Below are 22,312 nucleotides of genomic sequence, written 5' to 3'. Positions count from 1 at the left end.
ACTGCTAAAGGCAACGTTACTGAATGGCTAAAAACGTAGCCTCCGCGATTAGCTTTAATAACACGCCGTTGCGAGCCAATCGCGGAGGCCACGCTAAAGGTTAGCCGTGGCTTTGACGACGTACCCGATCGGCCTGAGCATGATCACCATCGACATCGCGATGAAAATGTGCTAAAGTGTGGCGACAATGGCAACGATTGAAGAAGTAAGCAGCGAGATCTTGCACCTTATTTACGACGTTATCAGAAGGTGAGATTTCCGCGCACTCCTTTTTTTCGCGACGAAGCTGGTAAGAGCTCTGCAACATTGTTTCGTACAGCGTTGATAATAAGAAATGCGAGTACAACCAGCGCAACGCAACTGGTACCGCAGTCCATTGAACTTGTTTTTTCACTTGGCGTCGCATGGTTGGCGCCGGCTCACTTGTCTTTCTTTATTCGTTTCCGCTTTCGTTTGACGCAACGTGCCATTGTTAGGCAGTACATTGGCGGCGCTTCTAAGACACTTAACCGAAAGTTTAAGCGGGACACCCAGAGATCAAACTTGGGACACTACTGTGATTTGCCGGTTTGCCAAAGTCGCCTGTCCTTAGGTCCATGATAGCGGACATGTGGTTGTCGTTTTTTTTTTTTTTTTGGAATGCTACGTCTCTCTTAGCTTCTTTCTCCGCTCAGACAAAGTGCAAAAGTATGCATAACAGTCGCACCGTAGTTTTCGTCTTAGTTTCTTTAGCATCTAATGTTTCTTGTTTTCTAATTCGTTGTCAAAGTGTGCGAACAAAACGCAATTTCCCGGTTTTCGTAAGCACATGGCGACATCACAAAAGTTAGCTGCGCGTGGTGTGTCATCTCTCGTCCTGTACATACCGTTCTCTAATTCTGTTGTTTTAAAAACCCCGAGAAAATGTTACTCCATCAAAGTGGCGGGACTCGCCGCTAGGGGCCCGAGGCTCCCGCTGACATCACTGAAAAGTGCTGTCCACGTGACACACGTCCTGGAAGCGTTATGTTCTGTTATGCTGAAAGCATTATGTTAGGTTGAAAGGCTGTTATGTTAGACTGAAAGCGTTGTGTCCTTGTGTACCTTGCCTTCGCAGTATCGAGAAGGACTCTCACGACCCGTCGCAGAAGAGGGACAGCTACGACAGCGCCGCCAAGATTCAGGAGCTGCGCGGCAAGCTACAGCTGTGCCGTGACATGATCAACAAGCTGCCGGGCATCGAGCTCACGCGTGAGGAGCAGCTGCGTCGGGTGGACGCACTACGGCGCCAGCTGGTGCGAAAGCGCGAACTGCTGGTGAAGTACAAGAGCATGTGCCACTTCGACATGAAGTAGTGTTAACACCATGACAAGACTAGTCCTGTGCCACTTGCTACGACTGCGCCCCCTGGTTTTGGGCATCACCGTTGCCACCCCTCGCTGCTGCCACAGCTATGTGAGAGACCACTACTTCGGGTTCTTTCGGGAAAGCGGTGCCTATCACAGGACCGTAGCGACAACCGGTGCACAGCTGGAGCCTGCGCCAACGGAGACATCCACCCTCTCCGCTCTCGGTGATGACCAGTTAGTTGGTGCTGTACTATCTTGCGGCTCTTTGTCGGCGAGAGGAGGACATGTTCATGCCTTAGAAAGGGAGTGCTGCCGTAGAGTAGGCAAACTAGCACCTGAACTTGCAATTCGTGTCATGGATGCCTGGGCCGCTGGTTCACGTCATTGTGGAAGCACGTACGTGCAACAACTTCCACGTGCTGTTGATGTAAAGCAACTACCCTGGCCGCATCTGGTTCACTTGCTATACCTTTTGGCGCTCAAGAAATGCAGTGTTCCACCTGACTTTGCGAGTGCCGTCGAGGAGCGACTGCCGGAGTTCCAGCGAGAAGGGGATTTCAGAGAACTGGCCGTGCTGTGTAGTAGTCTGTTCAAGTTGAAAATCAGGGTTTCCAATGACGCCTTTCTGCACGTCGTCTCCCAGCGTACAGCTCACGTCTTGGCATCGCACGCAGACAGGTTTGACATTGTGGCGGCGTTGAAATTCTTGCGGCTCTGCGAACACTACAGCGCCGAGCTTCTCGAAAACCTGGCAAGCTACGTCACCGGTTGCAGCCAAGAACTGGTTGTCACCGAATGTGGCCACATGCTTGCTGCCTTCGCCAGCGTTGCTGCGTACGACAGAGGCACATTCGAACGCCTCGAGGACAGAGTTGCTGCCTTACTTCACGAATGTACCTCGAGCAAACGCAATTCGTCTAGGCTTCACCCTTCCTTACGTCCACGACTGAAGGACGTGGCCAAGGTTCTGTGGGCGTTCGCAGCTGTGAACCACAGTGCCGGGAGAGAGAGCCTGCAAGTGGCAGTCCAGTTTCTCGAGCAGAACTTTACGTCGAACAAAGATCTTTACCACATTCTAGATGCCTTGCAGTCGCTCATTTGCCTAGACTGCTACCCGTGGGATCTTATCGACAGGGCGACTTCGCCAAGCGCGGAGCACGCAGTCTCTCTCGACGGCAAGAAGAAGGCATTTCTGCGGCTGGTATTCGTCGCTGCGTCCGCACAGTTGGCGAGGGGCACTCCACTGACCGTGAAGCTGACCAGCAGCAGAGAGCAGCTCCCGCAGCGTGACGGCTTTGGAGAACTGGTGGCCGTGTTTGGGGAGCGTCGGTTGCGAGCCAGCTGCATCTTGCCGCACATCCGTATCGCCGGCGTGGCCTTCACCGTGTGTCCGCGCTCATTGCGCGCGAGCCTTGTGCTGGACGTGGCAGAGCTGAAGCGACAGAAGACGGCTGCTGGAAACCACGAGGCTCGTTTCGTCAGTGTAGAGCTCCTGGACGACAGCGTGTTGGTGCGAGACAGTGGGGGTTGCCTCCGTGGTGTCATGGCAGTTAAGGTGCGCCAACTTCAAGCGTTGGGTGTGCGCGTGATTGGGGTGTCGCCGGAGGAGATCGCACGGCTCGCCGCACTCTCGGACAGGCGGCAGTGGTGGGACACCTTTGTGCGAGCGTGTGCCCTAGAAGAACCTCTCCCCGTGGGTTTTAAAACTGTGCTAGTGAGTGAACCTGCTTGACGCCATCATCTTTAACCGTCTTATCAGTGTTCCTCGACCTTTAGTTACAGGGCATGAATGTAACAAATTGTTTCATCTAATGAAGTAAACCTAAACTTTTGATAACTTTCTTTTAGCGAGTATTCTAGTACTTATAATAAAACCAAAAATGCAAGATCTAAGACAGCGTGTGTCACAACAAACAATATTTGTTCACTTTCAAATTAATATATGTACACCAAGAGCCTCTCGATATGACAAACCTAACAGCACCTGCGCATCTTGGCCAGCGGCACGGCTTGGTAAGCCACTGCCCTGATCATGTATGACCATGCCGTTTGCATATCGATGTTTCAAAGTGCATTTGTTATCCAGTTTTGTGTGCTGGACACGTATCACAAGAGGTCATCATAATTCAAAAGAGTCCATTTGTTACATATTTAATTTGCAGCATTCTCATAACCCCAAAAGCATTTTTCTTACCCTCCAAAATTGGCAACTACACTTTGTTGCAAACAAGCATTGCACAATTTCACTGAATAAACTACGTGGAGAGAGATGGCCGCTCACCTTACTCCTAAAAAGTCGTCATCGTCGGGTGTAGGAATATCGTCACAAAGGAGCAAGCCTAAGAAATTGTACTGCAGCGTGAGTTGGGTAGTGGTTGCATAAACTTTTAGTGCTACTGCTACGAGTCTCCCACAAGATCGTTGAAATGGAAGCATGCTTTTTGTTTTTACGTGCGTGTGTGTTTCTTTTCAAGGTATATAGTGAATTTTATAAGAATTCACGGGCATTTGCAATTGTGCAGAAAATATTTTGTCTGTCTGGTTCTGTTGAAAAGTTATGGTCTTTTTCGTGACTGCACTCAAACCAAAAATGACTTGTTCAGGAAACTCGCTTCTTCTTGTTCCCAAAACCTGACTCACTTTTTTTTGTGGCGCAAAAGCTTGTAACTTTTGAACAAAATATCTTCCAGTGAAGCTTTTCGTGCTTTTTGCTTAGGCGTTAATCTGTGCAATGAACTAGGATAATTGAAAATGATTGAAGGGGTGGTGTCATCAAATTTGTGGCTTGCGCTTTCTTTGTTGCAAACGTTTCTTATTGCTCCAGGAAGCATGATACGCACTCTTGATTCATGTATTCTCGCTAAATAATTTAATATTGCCTTATTTGGTTTCTGGGCGCCGAGTCGGACACTGACGTCACTGTCAGTGTGCAGCTTGAACACGTGGGCCCACAAAGCTGTGATGCACGTTGTGCGCCATCGTCTGCTCTCGCACACACACGCGAGCAACCGTCCAGATGCCTTAAACACTTGCTAAAATTCTCTAATGCAAAATATAAGCGTGTATAGTATTCCAATATACACACAGATGTTTCTGGAGTACCGGGTTACCAGACAATGGTATCGACATATTGCGACGCTTCGTGCAGCCACAATTATAGGTGCGTTTCTTTGTTTTCGCTGAGTGACTGTGGCAAAAAGATGTTTTAAAAGGCAACGAATTTGGAACTACGCCGTTGCCGAGCTATCACACCAGCAGAGAAGTAGAATACATTAAGTTTTGGAACAGCAATTGTGTGCTTGCCTGGTGCATTTTAGCGCCACCAGGTGTCCCCACCTATCCAGCCTTTCACGTTTAAGGCTACGGCAACCGGGTATTCTAAAGCAAAGAAGTGTGCGAATGAACTAAACTTCTCTAATGTCACCTTCTCAGGTTTGCATGACAGTGCGAAGCACTTTGCAAAATACGAGCAAGTTTGGAGACTTCGGCTAGAAGCTTAGAAACAATGAGGGTAGTTCTTCGCCGATGCTCTCTTGGCTTGCCCGGTGCAGCGGATGTGTGGGTCACCGCACATTGCACGTCACTCTAACGTGATCTGATATACCCCAAACATTCGCTGCACTTCCTGCACAGTGACGTCAGTGTCAGTCGCGCTAGCGATGGGTCTCGATCGCAAGAATTAGCATTTAGTCACGCTTTGGAAGCGAATTAAAATATATTCTAAACATTTGCTATGCCCAACACTTCATGCTGATTGTCCTTGCATACAGGGAAAGCCTATAGCAGGCTTTTTATAGCCTCAAAATTTGGTTACACCACCCCTTTAAGTTTTGACATTATAAACCTTCACTTAAAATGCAACCTCCTCCTGAAATGACACAATTTTCGGTTTTTAGGTTATGTTACATCTTATATTGATGACACTGTGCAGATCCCTAGTTCATTGCGCAGCCTACATATGGAGCTATAATGCTGCCAAGCTATTCTCTTTTCGTGTAAATGGATTGGTAGTTATGACTGTTGGCATGATAGGCATGTTTTGGGTAACTTTATATTTATATCATAATTAGTTAGAATTTTTTTACTGCGCACACTTGAGTCTTTTTATTCTGCCCTTCTTATGGCAGACACAAAGCAATCAATTTTGGGTCAAAATCTAAAACGATATCTCAAAAGGTGGAGACATGCCTTAAAGGGTCCCTAAACCACCCAGAGGTCAAAATTTATTTCTGGTGCAGTTGTGTAGAGTCTTCATCAAGCGCGTAGCCGCGAGGAATCTTCGAAACGGTGCTGTAATGGCTGAGTTACACACATTTGATAATCCAAAAGCTCGGAGGGTGCTTGAGCTTCGCCTTCAAGAGTTGAACACAATAGCGTAGTTGGGCCTCGCTCGCATTGCCTTGTCTATCTGTAGCCTGGCTGCGTTTCTCGATGGACACCTCAACCGTGCCGCAAGGAAAAGAACGTCTGTGTGTGTTACACTGGCACTTTGCTCTTTCCTTCGCTAAGCTCCGTCTATCGGCTCATCTCTCCTCCTGGCCGAGTGCTCCTCCACAGCATGCGAGGAAGAAGAGTGGCGAGCGCGTGTACGTGTGAGCAGACAAACAGGATCTTTTAGAGCACAGCTCTTAGGCGCCCATTCCTGCGTTGAGTGGCGTCGCCGTCGGCGTAACCAATAGAGCGAACGCGGAGCGCAGCGAGCCACATGTGTTAGCGTCTGCAATGTCTCGTGCCTGCTCGCGCTTCTTGTGACAGTGCAGCCTCTCGCACACGGGCATGAGAAAGTGGGTTGACCTGCGAGGCTTGGGAGGAGACGACGTGCGTTGGTCGAAGGGACACTTTATGTGGAACACTCTAGCGCACTTAGATTTTACATCTTGTTTTCAGGGCACAAGTTCACCCATAATAAAGTTTTCGAGCGCAGCTCTTAGGCATCCGTTCCTGCGTTGAGCAGCGTCGGCATAACCGGCAGAGCTAATGAGGACAAAAGAGTGCATGCAGAGCGCAGTGGAGGATGAAAGACAGCGATAACAAGGAGAGCGCGAGGAGGAGGGAACGACAGTGGCGAGACAACAGGTTCTGTGGTGCCAGAATAGTGCATGCCATCGTGCAGTCGCCGATGACGTCATCACTAAGGTATGCGGCGAGGGCGTCTACTGATACCATATATGGAAATAAAGCGCTGCATGAACAGAGGCCTGTCTGTGGTGGCTGTTGTGGAACGCGCCCACGCACTGCCTTCCGCGGTCTCCCGGTTAGCGAGGGAGTTGCGCCTCAACTTATGGCAAAATCAAAACACCTAAACAGCTGCGCTCGGAATTCGTATTAGGCAGCATCGTAATCATCGGTGAACTTTTTGTGGCTGACATGACCAGACACAAATGTTGACACCACGGACAACGCTAGATATTACTGAAAGGCCCGGAGAGTAGGAGGGATTGTTCCTTGGAATTTGTGGTGTGCTAGCGACTCGTAGCGCTGCCGCATGTGGCGTTGTTCATCACGACGGCATTCTGAACTCTATGCACACGTTTACTTGCAATGTTAAAAAATTATCGGAGGTGGTTTAGGGGCCCTTTAAGATCAATGAAACTGGTGCACATCATCATGAAATGAAAGAAAGGACATTGTACCAGACCTTTCAGACCTTTTACTGAGGTATGACATCACTCACGCCACATAATACAAAGGATTCTTGACAGAGCACCATGGGAAAGGAAATTGCATTAACGCACTGCATTGTTAACTGCAGCACACGCCATACAGAAAGCTCCATGAGGCTTCGTTTGATGAGACATACGGTCACTGGGTGCGAGTCAAAGTTACGGGGGTGATTTGATCTTGGCAAAAACCTTTACCCCTCTGCGGTAAAGTGCTGCACCAGTAATCAAAGGGCTGCGTGACATCACCGGTACCAGCAATAAAGGTTTTTGCATTTGCCTCAGTCTACACAATGCTGACATGGCTATGGTAAAAAAGAAAACAAAAACACTACCGCGATGACAACAGTGTAGTTAAGGCAACAACGAAAAGACTTTTAGTGTCACTAGAAGCATCACCGCCGTCCAAAAGCTGGGTTGCTTAGCGCATGGCATTTTGTGAAGGTCTTTGCATTGTTGCATATTTCAGATTCAGTAAAAAAATGCACAGGAAGACTATTTCACTGGCCACATAGGTTGCATCACAAAACACATCACTTGAGCACAAGCATCTTATCGTCCTATGCATCTGAACAGTTTGTGGACTGCACCAAAGCACTGTCGTTGCCACGGTTCAAATGGCATCATTTGTCGAATGCACTGTTGAAGTAACGGTGGAACAGCCGTGTGCTGTTGCATTTAATGGAATCTTTCGAGCACCATCACAAATTGTCCCAGAAACTGTAATTCACAGATTCGAGCATCTACTGCGAAGTCTAGTTAGCAGCCAGTGTCTGCCACAGTTCCTCGCACTTTCTTGTTGGTGGCACCCCCGTAATGACGTAGTGCCTTGGTCCTTAGTCTATCATCAAGGTCTATTTAGATGCCTTGCACTTAAAAAAAAATGTAAGCAAAAAGACCCTTCATTCATTGAAACAGATTCTTTTTCTAGCTCCTTTCCATCGCATGGCCAACGAATTCGAAAGGACAATGAACGCCGCCTGTAAACATGATGCAGCATTTCATGTCTGCGATTATTATGTGTTGAAATTGATATCAATTTACGACAGGGCGTAGGAAGGACAACTCTAGCTCAGAATGGCAGGCTGTAGAAGAAACAGACGTTGTGCTCTGATTGGCCGTTTCAAACGAAAGGCCGAGACTGCAGCCTTTCTGAATCAATGACGGCTTAAGCTTGTCAAAATAAGCTGTATAAACTTGGTTAACAATCATGACATTCCCGATGAGCTCAGCTGGTTTACGATACCACTTGTGGAGGGCATCTGCGAGACCTTTTACAGAACTCGTCTGCAAATAGAAAGTTCAAGATGACAATGCCACCAATAATTACATCTGCAAATAGAAAGTTCAAGATGACAATGCCACCAATAATTACATTAATTCACGATTTATATTAATTTACAATGGTGTGCAAAACCAATGAGTTTATCTCTCCACAAGGCAGGCTTCAGAGATCAGCCGGTCTTGGACACGTCTTGCAGAGCACATCTGTAAGACCTCTTTCAGAGCGCGTCTAGAAAACGGGTTTCAAAAGACAATGAACGCCACCTGTAAAATGCCTACAATCATTACATGTCACATTTTGTACTAATTTATTAAAGGGGTACCAGACAACTCTAGTTTGTTTCTGAAAGGTGGGCTTTAGAAGTAACAGATGTTTTCACTCTGATCAGCCATTTTAAATGAAAGGCCAAGAATGCAGTCTTCTTGAACCAATGACAGCTCAACCATAAAGTAAACTGTACAAACACAGCTAATGAGAAGCCTCACGTAACAAAATATGTCCAAGACCTCGGGCGATTTACAATACGTCTCGTAGAGTCCTTCTGTGAAAACTCTTGGAGAACTGTCTGCATAACAGGTTCGAAACACAATAAATTGTACAAATGTAGCTAACGAAAATCTTGACTCGATTAAATACCCCAAAATTTCAGCTCATTTATAAAACACCTCGCGACGCCCATTGTGAGATGCGGAACAAACGAGCACTACGGAATGGGGACATAAACAAGAGGCACGCAGGACAGGCGCTCATCCTGCGAGCGCCTGTCCTGTGTGCCTCTTGTCTATGTACCCGTTCCACAGCGCTCGTTTGTTCCGCATCAAGTATGAACCAACTTGCTTAAACACAAGTCTTGCTCATTGTGAGACTTCTTCCGGAGCTCATCTCCAAAACACATTTGAAAGGACAATGAACGCCGCCCGTAAACATGCTTCGGCACTTCATGTCTGCAATTGTAGCAACTTAGTGTGAGGTGTAAACAGAGCTCTAGCTTAATTCTCAGAGCCTGCAGTAGCAAGAGTTCCACTCCACTCAAGTGAAAGGCTACAAACACAATCCTTTGATGATGGTTCAAACAATTCTAGCTCATTGGAACACTTCACGAGAATCACCCAGAAGCTCGGCTGGCTTACGATACCTCCCAGATAGCTCATCTGCGAAACCTCTTGAAGAAATAGTCTACGAAACGTCTTGCACAGTTCAATTACAAGACGTCTCTTAGATGGAAGCTGCTACTCTGATCAATTTTCATCAACATGTCCGTACAGGAGACGGTTACAAGTTGCTCATTTCTGTGAAAATACATTTGAATCTCAAAAGCGGCAGTAATGCAGAAAGAATATCCAGCATTTTCCAGTCCCAGTGTCAGAAATGCGTGCCGACTTAAAGAATTTCACACTCATTTTTCAACATTTTCATGCAAAATGCTGCAAACATTCTATTCCCACTGCTCACAATCGTATGCTTTTTTCAGCTTCTTTGATATAAAAAATGACCCACGCTATCAAAGATGATGCACACACCGGCTTCTGTACTGGCCTCGATTACTGCAAGCGCACCACAGTTTATCAACACACGATTGGCAGACGGCGCAGGGAAGACCCTCAAAACCAAAACGTCTTGCACTCTCTCCAGCCACACAATCGAGTTGCACCTCGACTTCGCAAGCACAGTTTGTTCTCCTGTTCACGGAACGATTGCACGAACACGTCACGTGGCAGCGCACAGCGCAACCTCTCACGGGGCAGTTGTCGTCCGATGCAGTGCCTCAGCGAAACTGCACTTCATTTTCCGTTCACGGGTGTCGAGCACGGGTACTCGCGGCACGAGGCCAATGTCGCCACAATCACAACCGGTGACCACTGACGCGGGCTACCATCCTTTTCAGGCCAGCACAACGCAGCTCGTCTGCTAACGTTTCCGACGCCACTTGGCGCACCCTTTCCCGTACCAGCCAATGAGTCGGGGTCGTTTCTTCGCATTGTCGACCTCCTCTTCGTTCTCCTCCTCGTCCTGCGCTACTGTCTCCTCTTCTCTTTCCTGCTTGATGATACCCCGCTTGTCCTCGTCCTCACTGCCATTCTCGCTGCCATCCTCGTCGTCTTCTTTTTTGATTGATATCGCGTAGCAGTGGTCTTGGTGGGGGGGTTCCTCGGCCACGACCAGGGGCAACCGGGTGAATGTCTGCATCTCCTTGGGCCGCACGGGCGTGTGCAGCTTCCAGAGCGGGTCGTTGTGCCTGCATAGATGGACCGGTTGAATACAGTCAAACCCTGTTTTAAAGAAAAACGCTTTTGTGGTAAAGACTAATACCCCTGTCACAGGGAACGGTTTAATGTCATTTGTATCTAAGGACATTCGACACACAAAACGACATTAGGTGCCATGCGTTGCTACACGGCAGCAGATAATGTCATTTGCAGACGATGGCAATCGCGATGGGGCGAAGACTGGAATGAACAAAAAAAGGTCACGACATGTTTAAAAAAATGTTTGTAAAATGTTCAGACGCCAACCTCCGTTGGAATCTGAACTACTTGCACACTACGTCTAGCTGCTCGAGCTGGCTCCTGTTGTGATAAATGTGCGGCCAGCAGGCAAGAAACGCCAGACTCACCGCTCGTACTCGGGAACGCAGATCTTTAGATGCTCCATGACAGCCCGCATGACGTCGTCGCAGCGGCCATTGATCTTGAGGGCAGCTGATTCGTCCTTCGGCGTCCACTGTAGGTTTACGATGTACAGCTTCGGCCGATCGCGAACAGGCCGGTCAAGACCCCACAAGCACCGGTACCTCCGAAGCACCTGTAATGTAACAGAGTGTACCGTATTTACTCGAATCTAACGCGCACCTTTTTTCCGGAAAAGCGAGTCCAAAAATCGCATGCGCATTAGAATCGAGTGCCGAAAAAAAAAAAAGAAATTTGGTTATCATATTGCCATCGACATTTCAAAATGGCCGCCTCCTACGCGTCTTGGCCATTTCTGCCATTTTTTCAGTTCGTACGTGTGCCGAGGAGATTGTCATCCCGTTCTGCGTTCGCATTGACGGCATGAGTGCCGACTCCAAATACTCGACGAGTGTACCACGATGCCGTATTTAAAAGAATACAGTCGACGTCCGATTTCCCGGACGCCCGAAATTCCGGACATGCCTGATTTCCCGGACTCATCTGTGGCACCGTCAAGTTCCCCGTAAAGTCAATGTATTAAAAAGTCCGAAATTCCGGACGCTTATAGCCTTCGCCATCTGATTTCCCGGACTTTTTACTGTTAACCGCCGACCCAAAGACACCACCGACGCCGCCATTTTGGTTGTTTTCATTTTCATATCCTTGAGCCCACCATACTCGCATCGCAGGTGTGGCCAGCAGCACCGCCGCACCGCGCTGCGGCTGCCGTAACCTCGAAACCGCACGTGTCAATCCGTTGCCAGCCGTAGCTTAGCCTTAGCTTAGCCAAGCCAAACCTCAATGTGTTCGTTCACGTGCGGCCGTGTCTGCGGTTGATCGTTTGCTGCTGCGCGCTACCTTCAGTGATCACGTTTTCCGACCTTCAGCATCCACCGAGTTCCTAGCTGTTTCGTGCTGCGCTTTTCGTCGAGCGGATTCGCCGTTTACAGCAATGGCACCGACTGCTCCTTCGTCTTCGTCCGCGCCTTCGAAGCGCACAAAGCCACCTCGTAGGTCACGATGATGACCTGCCATCCGCGGACGTTGCCTTCGACGATCTGCGCGCTGGCGGCGTGTTGATTCCAGCCGAGATAACCCTTGAGGGCTTCGCCGACGCTGACAAAGACCTCGAGCTATGCGCGGAGTTGACCGATGACGAAATCATTCATGAAGTTACGGAGGATTCCGATGACTCCGACACCGAGAACGAAGAGCCAGCTCCTACACAGCCAACGAGCTCGGAGTTGACGCGAGCACTGATGACACTGTCATTGGTGTACAGCGGCAACATGACGTGACTGAAATTGAGGCAGACATAATCGCGGGCAAGCGGACCGTGCAAAAGAAAATAAGCGACTTCTTTGCGCCCGACGTGGCCGGCTGACCTATGAGGTAGTGCCGGCCACGTCGTATTTTCTTTAAATAAACGGCTCTTTTCAGAGCCACCTAAACGATGCATTGGCTGAATTGCTACGGGAATCTTGTACTCCGGCTGTGACCCTCTCCGTCAGCGAAAAATACCTACCAAAAAGGTGCGTTTTCACATGCATTCGTTTTCCCGGACTGCCCGATTTTCCGGACGTTTTCGTGGTCCCTTGAGGGTCCGGGAAATCGGACGTCGACTGTAGTTAATACATATGCAGAGAGACGGACGGAAATCGGGCCGCATCGCGGTCGTTCGGATATAGTTCGGAGTTCCCGAAACGTGCGTGCGAGACTGGCGCAAACAGAAGCAGGAGATTTTTTACAGCAAAGCTTCATGAAAAGGTTTCAGTGGACCAAAGCAGGGCCGGTTTCCCGAAATCGAAGAGTGTTGACAGCGACGAGGACTGATCCATTACGCGACTCGTATCGCCGCCGTAGTGGTGACAGTTTTAGCGGCAAGGCCCGCTTTTTGACTTTGTGTTTTACTTTTTTGAAACTTCAGTTCTTTAAAACCCAAATACTTGTTCTTCTGAATGTGTGAAGTTTGACTCCTACGGACTTTTTTTGTTCATTTCTCTCACGAAAAATGGGTGCGCGTTACAATTGAGGTATTATTCTTTTTTTTTTTTGTCGCGGAAAACGGGTGCGCGTTACAATCGAGGGTGCGGTAGAATCGAGTAAATACGGTAAATAACTAAGCCACAAGTACACTCCATGAATGCACGCTCGCACTTTTCTTTCTTGCTTATTCGCACAGATGACGCGGACGAAGGCGAGTCCGCATCGTCTATGCAAACATGAAGGCGAGTCCAGAAGCGAAGCTTTTAGAATTCCCATTCTTGAGAATGCTACCATTGCCAAGTAAATAAGAAAATTTTAAGCTGGCGAATTCCACACATATGTGAGAATCTGTGATAAATTACGCTTTTTTTTTTCGTGTTAACTAAAACAACTGAAAATCATCTCTCTTATTTCTGCATAGGTCAATGCTCTTTGTTCGAAGCATGCGATGGGCATCAATACTGGACAGTCTCCGAAAAAAAAGTATCAGGGATATACAGAGGATGCGATTTGTCTCATGGGGGAAAAGCACACAAGAAAAAGAACCGGTAAAATCAAAGACACGTTTGGTTTTGCAACTTCACATTAAAAAAATTAGGAGCTCTTCCCCTATTGGGAAAATGGGGACAAGTTGGTGTGCGCATGCTTGGCCTACTATGCTCCCTTCTAACCACAATGCTCCCGTCTACCTTTTTCCATCCTCCATGCCGGTAATTGGACCTTCATCCACAGCAGCACAACACTTCTATTGCTACAGGCAATGACGACGGTCACGCATGAAACAATGAAAGGCAACAATGAAATGTGTCAAGTGACCTCGATAACAAGATCTGATTTCCACATCAGAAACGGCTGATCGCCGGCAAGCCCACAATCGAGAGAGCATCAGTAACTGGACACCAATACGCATGTGACCAGCTCCACCTTTAAGGGCCTATTTGTGTACATCCGCATTTCTGTACCCTCGCCAGTGCTGGCTTTTCTTTTGTGAATTATGCTGCTGCCACTGATATCTGTAACTCATAGAAGAGTCGATTAGAAAGGTCTCGCACCTTAGGAAAGCATGCACTTAGGGACAAATTGACCATGCCTGAATGCATGACCCCAGTGCTTGTCACCCTAGCTCTTATGCTAGGGTCACAACTGCCGAAATGTGGAAAACAGGAAAAATTGCCAAAACGGTGACCCAGTGGAAGGTCGAACCATCAAATGGCATCGTGAGACACACACACACAAAATGGCTGTGCCAGTGAAAAAGAGACAAAAATGGCAACACTACCTATCCATAGCATGTTTGTATTTCCCACTGGTCACATAAGATTGATGAATCTGCCTACACAACACACTGGTTTCTCTCACAGCATTCATCATTACATGGGTCCTACAAAATGTCCAGCGAGAAGGAATAACTTTTGCGCTGGCAGGTTTGTATCTGCGAGTATCTCGCAGTCCAGACACTCTTTAAAATATTCTGGGTGTACACGGCAATCTGAAAATCTAATTCCTATAACAGAAACTGGGAGAACGCTTGAGCTTCGACTCAAGAGCAGAACGCGATAGCGTAATCGGGCACCGTTCGCATCGTCTTCTCAATTGCTAGCCTGACTTCGCTTCTCAGGGGACACTTCAACCATGCAAAAAGAACGGGAACGTCTGTGCGAGTAACACTGGCCGTTTCAAACTATCCTAGAATGTCTACTGCAAGTACAGTTGCAAAGTGCCCACTCCGCCATAAGTCTTCCTTTTGCAAATTAGTGATGTACCCACTACACGTCCATAAGGCAAACGTGCACCTACGCAGCTGCTCACTTTCCTGATGCCTTTTCAGCTGATAATGATTAACTATGTCTGAGCCGGGAGGGGGGGGGGTTCAACCCCCCCCCCCCCCGAAATTTTTCAGATTTGCTTGCGTATACACACACACACACACACACACACACACAAATGCACACACGAACATACATAAAGTATGGTTGAACCCCCCCTCCCGAAAAAAATTTCTGGCTACGCCCCTGGTCTGAGCGCTTTCTAATGAGTTTGCCTTTAAACCACCCGCTTGCTGCACAATTTACATGTTGTGACGCATGCTGCGATTCTACGCCTCTGCCACATAACATTACAGGTGTAAGGAGACTCCTCGCAATAAAGTTTCCATATAGAGTTGTGTTTTATGAGAAGCTTCAAGCAATGGCATGGCTCTGTGGTAAAACACCTGGGTTCAATTTTCTCTAGAACCTAAGATTTTTATTTATTTATCTATTTGCATCTATCTAGAATTTTCACTCACGGACAACGCTGACTTTTCGCTCACAACCAACAATGCCGACGTCAAAATTTCTGAGAAACGAGCTCTTTAACACTCTAACGTTAAAACAAGTGGCACACTACATCAGATAAGTTTTGCCACATACAAGCTATTTCTTTCATGGTGTCGCTACACCAGACGCGAAACAAGTCAATTTGGACACGCTTTACGTGTCTATGGTTAATAAAATGAGCATAAGAAATAAGCAAGTCATCACAGGTCATTTCCTTTCAATTATCAGTTGCCTGTCAATTTGCAATTGGCTCTAGACAGAGATAAATAAAATGGGAATGGCAGTGAGGTTAACAGCTTTGTTATGCTGCACCTAGGGTACCACAGGGTACCAGCACCATATTTTGGTATGCAACAGCACACAGAAGCCAGTGTGGATAGAAAAAACAACACACTGTATTGTACAGCCACAGGAGATACTCTTGATGCATCCGTCTAGTGAACTGTCCATTTCAGCTGCTGCTGATTGGCTTTCTCGAGTAAGTGAATACGCTCCGATGAAATAGACATGTCCGTTAAGGCCGTTTCACACGACGCAAAACACAGTGATGTTGAAAGGAATTTATAATAGAAAGTGTTTCTAAATGAGAAAAAAGTGAGTGCTTTTCGCTAGCGTTTATGAAAAGTTAACAATATCATAATGCACAGATTGTTGCACTACATTTGAAAAATTAAGCAGTGCCTGCCACAAAGAGCGGAAGCAAGCAACCTTGCTCGCCACGCCAGTCGCACAACGCAAATCGCAGACCATTCGCAGCCCACATGAAACAAATCTGCCATTAGCAGCGGTTGCAAACAGCAATTTTTTTCACTGCAAGCGCAGCATGTGAAACAGCCTTCAGATAGGCAGTTCGAGAATAGCTCCCCAGCACACACTTTACTGTACAGCCAGTACCTTGAGGCTGCTGCCGAGGCAGAGTATGGTGTCGCACCGGTCGGCCGCGCGTCCCGCGCCCTGCCAGTTGAGCGGCCAGCGCAACCGACCCGTCTCGCCGAAGTGCACGATGGTGTCCACCAGGTCGGCGGAGCAGACGTGGCACTGGCGGCCTGTGCGGTGCCGCCTCAGCGCGGTCCGCTCGGTGACGTCGAAGAGGCGGAAGTACTGCCGCAGCGGCTTGCAGCGCGGGCACACCTCGAGGAACATGTTGCCGTGCACCTCGGAGAGGCGCTTGCGGGTCAGGCCACTCCGCACGTGCAGGCCGTCGCAGTTCTGCGACACGACGTGCTTGACGTGGCCCGTGCGCTGTAGCTGCGCCAGCGCCATGTGCGTGAAGGTCGGGCAAGCCTGGCTCAGGTCCTGGACCCTGAAATGGAAAATAAGTTCTATTTTTAAGCGAAGCTTTTATGAGTTACAGATTTCGTTGGCAGCAGGATCATACATGAGAAACTCGATGCGGGCGAGTGTACAGAAATGCGGCACTCAAAGGTGTGCAAGTCACACGAGTAAAGGTGTGCAAGTCACATGAGTGTGTGCGCCATTTTCCAATAATTGATGCTCTCTTGATCGTGGGCTTGTCGGCGCTCAGCCATATCTGATATGGCATTCTGATCCTTTCCCAATGTAACTTGACATTTCATTGTTGCATTTCACTGTTTCACACATGAATGTCGTTGCTGCCTGTACCAACAGAAGTGCTGTGCTGCTAAGCATGTGGACGAAGGTCCAATTCCTGGCATGGAGAAAGGAAAAAGTTAGGAGGGTGCATTGCACAATGCGAAAGAAAGAAAGAAAGAAAGAAAGAAAGAAAGAAAGAAAGAAAGAAAGAAAGAAAGAAAGAAAGAAAGAAAGAAAGAAAGAAAGAAAGAAAGAAAGAAAATGAAGTAGTAGGTCAGGTATGCACATGCCAACCTTCGCTTGGCCCCATTTTCCATAAGTGTAAGGGCGCCCAACTTTTTTTGCATAAGGGAGAAAAATTTGATGGCATGAAAAAGACGACACAGGTCAGAAAACACAGGACAATGCTCTCTGCTAGCAACTGACCGGCTAGTTACTCGTAGCAACTGAAATGTGATACCCTGAGAGCAATTGGCAGCAGGCACTTCTTATGCCATTGCCAAGTGCTGGATTGCAGTTTGCTGGCAAAATGCAGTCACAATACATTACAAGGGCTCTCACACGTGGCATGAGATCAGCAACGCATGAGATCGATGTCCCCAAAGCTCAACAGCGGCACCCACAAGCTCATAGTATTGCATTTCAACTACTGAGCAATTAATGTACTGCAGCGCTATTCTGCAACAATTTGGTTTCCGAAGAACTTTTATGCCGTCACCTCAGGGGCGCGTGACTGGGGAGCAACGATGGTGTCACCCACTTGCATGTTGGCAAAGCGAGCTCTTCGGAAACCACATACAGCCCCTGCATCAAACCATGGTGTTAAACAAAATTCATCAAACAAATCTAACTTTATAGGAACTTCATAGAAAACACCATTGTGCGAACAGGGACACAAGAACAACACATAGCACTCGTATCTGTGCATGTTGTTCTTGTGTCCTTATTTGCCCAGCGCTATTCTATACAATAATCCTGTACCAATAAGCCCAAGTTTCAACTGTGCTGAACCTTATATGAACTTCAGGCACAAACAACATGGCAGTTGAGCATGAATGGCTCCTTATACAGGGGCTCTCTTATCAATTCAAGATCCTGACGTTGCAAACGCAGCATGCCAAGACAATGCAAGATCCAGCGTAATTCGGCGCAAGATGTGGCACCTACTCGGGAAGTGTCAAGCCCTTGTGCAGCAGCGTCCAGACACCCGCCGGTCCCCTGTAGTCAGGAATGCGTGCTGCTGTGCTGATGCCGGCACCCGTGTACACCACCAGATGGCGCGCCTCAGCAATCGCCGTTGCCAGCGCCTCGCACTTTTCGGCCAGCACTGCCGGTGGATCCTGCACCTGCATGGGCACAAGGTACCACATTCACATGCTGATGCCCGTCTGACAAGTTTCCCAACTGATTTGCAGCAAACAGTTAACACGCATTGCCGACGAACATGATCAACATAAAACATTTGTATGCAAGAATGGCCCTAGACGTTTGATAGATGAGTTAACCATTGGATCGAAATTGAACAAAGATGATCTGGCTGTTGTAACAGTGAAGAGCCAAAATAAGACATAATTCCGTCAACAGTAGTCAATGCTAGCAGTATGCAAGTAAATCTGCATTTGATTTAGTCAGAGATTATCAGTGACATCATTGCGATCACTGTGGACAACATAACCATCACAGAATGTAGGTGGATGAGGCCCAGGTGACCTGGTCTTCAAAAACAGTTTATAAAATCAGGGCCCATAAAATGTGTAGATTTCCACACGACGATTAACACAGCTCCACACGACGATTAACACAGCTCCACACGACGATTAACTTTGATCAAGGAGTTTAAGGCAACAGCAGGGGTGTTGGTTAGCGGCTAATAGTTTTGGCAAATGTAAAGCTTTGTGTATGTTCCCCTGCGTGACTATATGGTGAACGCAGAGGCACATCTGACAACAGCTATTCAATATGCATTAGATAAGGTGTTGATACACTCATGCTACAATTTGCAGATGTAAAGCTGCATCAGATCTTGTGTTGTTTGTACAGCCACATCCTCATAGTATACGGTGTGCTATATTTTCGTTGTATGCGGAGAACGACATATAGTGGCCACTGTATTGTGGAAAACATGCACAAACCACATGAAGACACAACGAAAAAAAGTTCACAAGGATTGTGTGTTCGTGTGGTGTGCGCAAGTTTTCCACAATGCAGCCAAACCAACTAACCCGCCTTTCCGTCTTACTGTGGTGGCCACTGTTGGCAGACCAGCGATACCTTCTACATAACAAGTGTGTTGTATTTTCCAACATACAAATGCGAGTCAGTAAAACCACATGAAACAATCCTGTAACTCTCACATTTCTCACATATCTTTTTATTGGCCCCAAACAATCACATTGTGTAGCGTAGTGTTGCCTTCTGCAGTTGAAACACCGTAATACGGTGATTTCAACAGCTGGTGGTTGCAATGGCTGTTGAGATCACCGTACATTGATCACCATACATTGTACAGGGAACAAATCACAACTATGGAAACATAATCAACTGATCGGGAAAGACGCTGCAACTGTGATAAAAAAAGGCACATGCTGCAGATAGCCGGAACGCTCTGAAGCACCTGCGCAGCCGAAACCAATCATCGGGCTGGATCAGAGCAGCTGGCCGCGCTTCATCCACATCGACACAGAATTCGTGTCGGCCGTTCAACAGCTGGTCCGCGAAAATAGCAGCTGAAGCGAAAGCTGCAGGAGCATCAGCCAATTTCTTTGCAAACGCTCAGAAAGGTTCTCCGCTAGTTCAGGTCCCGTCGCCGGAGGTGCAAAACACTTTCATCCACCTAGTTTCGAGAACGTCCGACGTGAAAACAAAGACAGCGGCGCGAGTCAACCCAACAAATCTAGGGCTGCTTTAGCACAACGTCCAATGTTTGTCGCAGGAATTACCACGAGGAGACATACAAACATGAAGCGTCGGTTAGGGGATACTATTAAAGAGGGGGTTGTTTGTAGATACAGCTCGTATTTGTTGTTGTTGATCACACGTACGAAAACGCCGTGTACGGTGCTCATGGGAACTGTTCTGTCGCAGTTTCGCCACGTACAACAAGCGCTGGGCGAACGCCGCAGACGTTCGTTGGCAAGAAGTCTCATTACGCACCTCCTGTAGACGTTGCTCGTTGCACCGGCGTTTACGCGACCTCTCCTGGAGGAGTTGAACCAGGTCGCGCGAGTTCTCCAAGATGCACTCTTCGTCGGGACTTCGCTCCCAGGCCGGCTTGTTCATCAGCTTACGGATCTGCGCGAAAGCCCAAGCGTCGCGTTTAGGCGAGCCCCCCCGAAGGTGCTGGTTTCACACCCCAGGCGCATCGGAGCCATAAAAGAACGTCACATACGTGTCGCGTTTTGGCCTGCTCCTCTTCTTTGAACAATATCCTCCTCAGGTCCGCCGACTTCCGCAACTCGCGACTGGAAGATTCTAGGTCCGCCATGCTGTTGCTCGGCTGGCGAGGAAAAAAAAGTTGTCCCGAGAATGTTTTGTTAAGCGATCCTGCCTCTCACGACCGCCAAGTCAACAAGAGCTGCCTGGCAGACGCCATTGCCGGACAGGTTTTGTTTATATACATTGGCGTCACAGGCTTGCCTGGCTGCCTTGTTGTTTGATGGCACCCAGCGCCCCTACAAAGAGCGGTTTGGCGCGGTTTTATTATTATTTTTTTTCCGTGATGCTCGTAGAGTATGCCGCCAGCTGCGAAAATGTTGCGCAGCTGCGCGAGATTATAAAAAAGAAAGCCCTCCTGGAAAACGCCTGCACGACTCGGTTATTCGTGCTGCAAGTGAAACTCATCTTTTGCTTCGGTTCGATGCTTTGGACACGATTTCAATAAACCGACCCAACACGGCAATTCGTGAGTGAATGGCAACATGGCTATGCTCTTAATAATATATTTTCTCTGCAATAAATAACTATATGGTTCTTCAAGCAGGCGCTGCTTCTTCCTCCTCGAACGTGCATAAAAACAAATAGACTCTGTCAAGTCAAGTTTTATTCACAACATGCGCAAAGTACGATGGTGTTTTAATCAATCAAGCATAAATGGCCGAGTCGTTTGCGTTCACACGTTTATTAAAGGCGTTCCAGGAACTGCTCGCTCGGTGGTTCTTCCCGCCTTCGTTCTCAACAACGAAGGCAGCACACCCTTTGCGCGTGAACACGAACGGAAAGTAGATCAATCAACACGACACGATCGCACATTTTTCAGGCATCAAACACCGGTAGAGTTGGTTGGTTGGTATCGAGGACCACCTTCCGTTTTGAGTACCCCTCAGTGCCGGTGGTGCCGGTCACTGATGGATCATACCAGAGTCTGATCTACAGTCTGATCATACGAATCGTGGAGGCGGAAATCCCCCATAATACGAATCTACTATCATCATCATTATCATCCTCCGCTGCTGCTGTCGTCGAGAGTAGTAATCGAGAGTTGTCTGCTGGTGGTGGAGGCGTCAAGGTCAATCTAAATAGGTCGCGAAAGTCGGAACGAAAAGTGGTCGGAAACCTATTGCGACAAACATCAACACCCGCGTGACGATTAAAGCGCTACTAGGTGAGGGGGGGACAAATAATGAAAACAAAAAATTAATTAAGCGTTTATTTTCATTAGTTTTAAATGTATTTGTCACGAATTAAATTAGTAGATTACTTTAATAAAACTTCAGTCATGGGTATGTAGTTGAGGGGCCAATTTTTTTCGTTTATTTTCAGAAACAGCGGGCACATGCAGGCAGTCTGGTAACATGGGCCAACGGTTTTGCTCATTTTGAGATGCATTTGGCGTCGCTCGTTTTTGCGCAGTAGGTTTGTGCCTGTCGTCCGTAGATATTTCCTCGCATAACCGTTGTTTCTAGTCGTGGTACTTGGCAGAAGGTAATATAGCCCATCGCAGCCATCGGGAACCGTTTCAGTGACTGTGTTTTGCCAGCGCACGGCCGGCGTGCTGTCGCCCTTCGGGACGATGAGTCCGCCACGCTACGCGAAGAAACGCTGCGCTAAGGTTTGTGTGTGTGATGATGTGGATTGTGTGGCCCGTGACGGGGCGAAGAGGGAACGACAGTTCTGCTCTGCGGTACGCCTTGGAGGGGAAGACGACGAAAAGGAAGCGCGAGCGGGGCGTGCGGCTCGAGGAGTTGGAGCGCGACACGGTTGGAACGGCAGCCGCTGGTCGGCGGTTCGGGTCGCAACATCGCTTAACCAGGCGTCCGGCAGCCATGTGGACCTGGTGAGCCTGATTCCCGCTCTGTGCCCGGTGCTGACACAGAGACCGGCAGCCTAGTCTGTTCCTGGCCTGAGGTCCTGGGGCCGGAGTGGTGTCACGAGGTGGCCGCGGCTCATGTTGGCGACGGGCAAGCTAACCTGCACTGCAGTGGCCTGGTGATCTACCGGCCTGCAGTGCCATCATCACCACCACTACCACCTCGCCACGGTCAAGGCAGCGTGACTGTTGACTGCCCAAGGAGTA

At 48.2% G+C, this 22,312-nt stretch overlaps 2 protein-coding genes across 3 annotated transcripts; one reads left to right on the top strand and one right to left on the bottom strand.

Annotated features, from left to right (window-relative positions):
* Window positions 1-151: 151 nt before the first annotated feature.
* On the top strand, window positions 152-3,221 carry LOC119399990 (mediator of RNA polymerase II transcription subunit 9). Of its 2 annotated transcripts, none has more exons than XM_037666896.2 (2): window positions 152-249; window positions 1,097-3,221. In XM_037666896.2, the coding sequence occupies exon 2, from the start codon at window positions 1,345-1,347 to the stop codon at window positions 3,058-3,060; it is 1,716 nt and encodes a 571-aa protein (XP_037522824.1). In that variant the 5' UTR covers window positions 152-249; window positions 1,097-1,344; the 3' UTR covers window positions 3,061-3,221. The 2 variants fall into 2 exon arrangements, with proteins under 2 accessions (XP_037522824.1, XP_049273872.1); XM_049417915.1 differs by having other exon boundaries at window positions 1,097-1,571.
* Window positions 3,222-6,955: 3,734 nt separating this feature from the next.
* On the bottom strand, window positions 6,956-20,418 carry LOC119399991 (NAD-dependent protein deacetylase sirtuin-7). Its single transcript, XM_037666898.2, has 6 exons — window positions 20,189-20,418; window positions 19,954-20,091; window positions 17,968-18,146; window positions 16,141-16,549; window positions 10,888-11,075; window positions 6,956-10,509 (listed from the first exon to the last, which is right to left on the bottom strand). The coding sequence occupies exons 1-6, from the start codon at window positions 20,282-20,284 to the stop codon at window positions 10,182-10,184; spliced, it is 1,338 nt and encodes a 445-aa protein (XP_037522826.1). The 5' UTR covers window positions 20,285-20,418; the 3' UTR covers window positions 6,956-10,181.
* Between the last annotated feature and the right edge of the window lie 1,894 nt (window positions 20,419-22,312).

Source organism: Rhipicephalus sanguineus, chromosome 7 (assembly GCF_013339695.2).
Source record: "Rhipicephalus sanguineus isolate Rsan-2018 chromosome 7, BIME_Rsan_1.4, whole genome shotgun sequence".
Lineage (NCBI taxonomy): Eukaryota > Metazoa > Arthropoda > Arachnida > Ixodida > Ixodidae > Rhipicephalus > Rhipicephalus sanguineus.
Note: the sequence above shows the minus strand (reverse complement) of the source record. Positions and strands in the feature narration are given on the sequence as shown.

Bases quoted from the DNA above. Each gene is read 5' to 3' on its own strand.
- LOC119399990 (XM_037666896.2), top strand. From the start codon at position 1,345: ATGACAAGACTAGTCCTGTGCCACTTGCTACGACTGCGCCCCCTGGTT.
- LOC119399991 (XM_037666898.2), bottom strand. From the start codon at position 20,284: ATGGCGGACCTAGAATCTTCCAGTCGCGAGTTGCGGAAGTCGGCGGAC. The intron at 20,092-20,188 runs GTATGTGACGTT...GCTTTCGCGCAG, and splicing joins AGCAGGCCAAAACGCGACAC to ATCCGTAAGCTGATGAACAA. The intron at 18,147-19,953 runs GTGCGTAATGAG...GTGCCCATGCAG, and splicing joins ACGAGCAACGTCTACAGGAG to GTGCAGGATCCACCGGCAGT.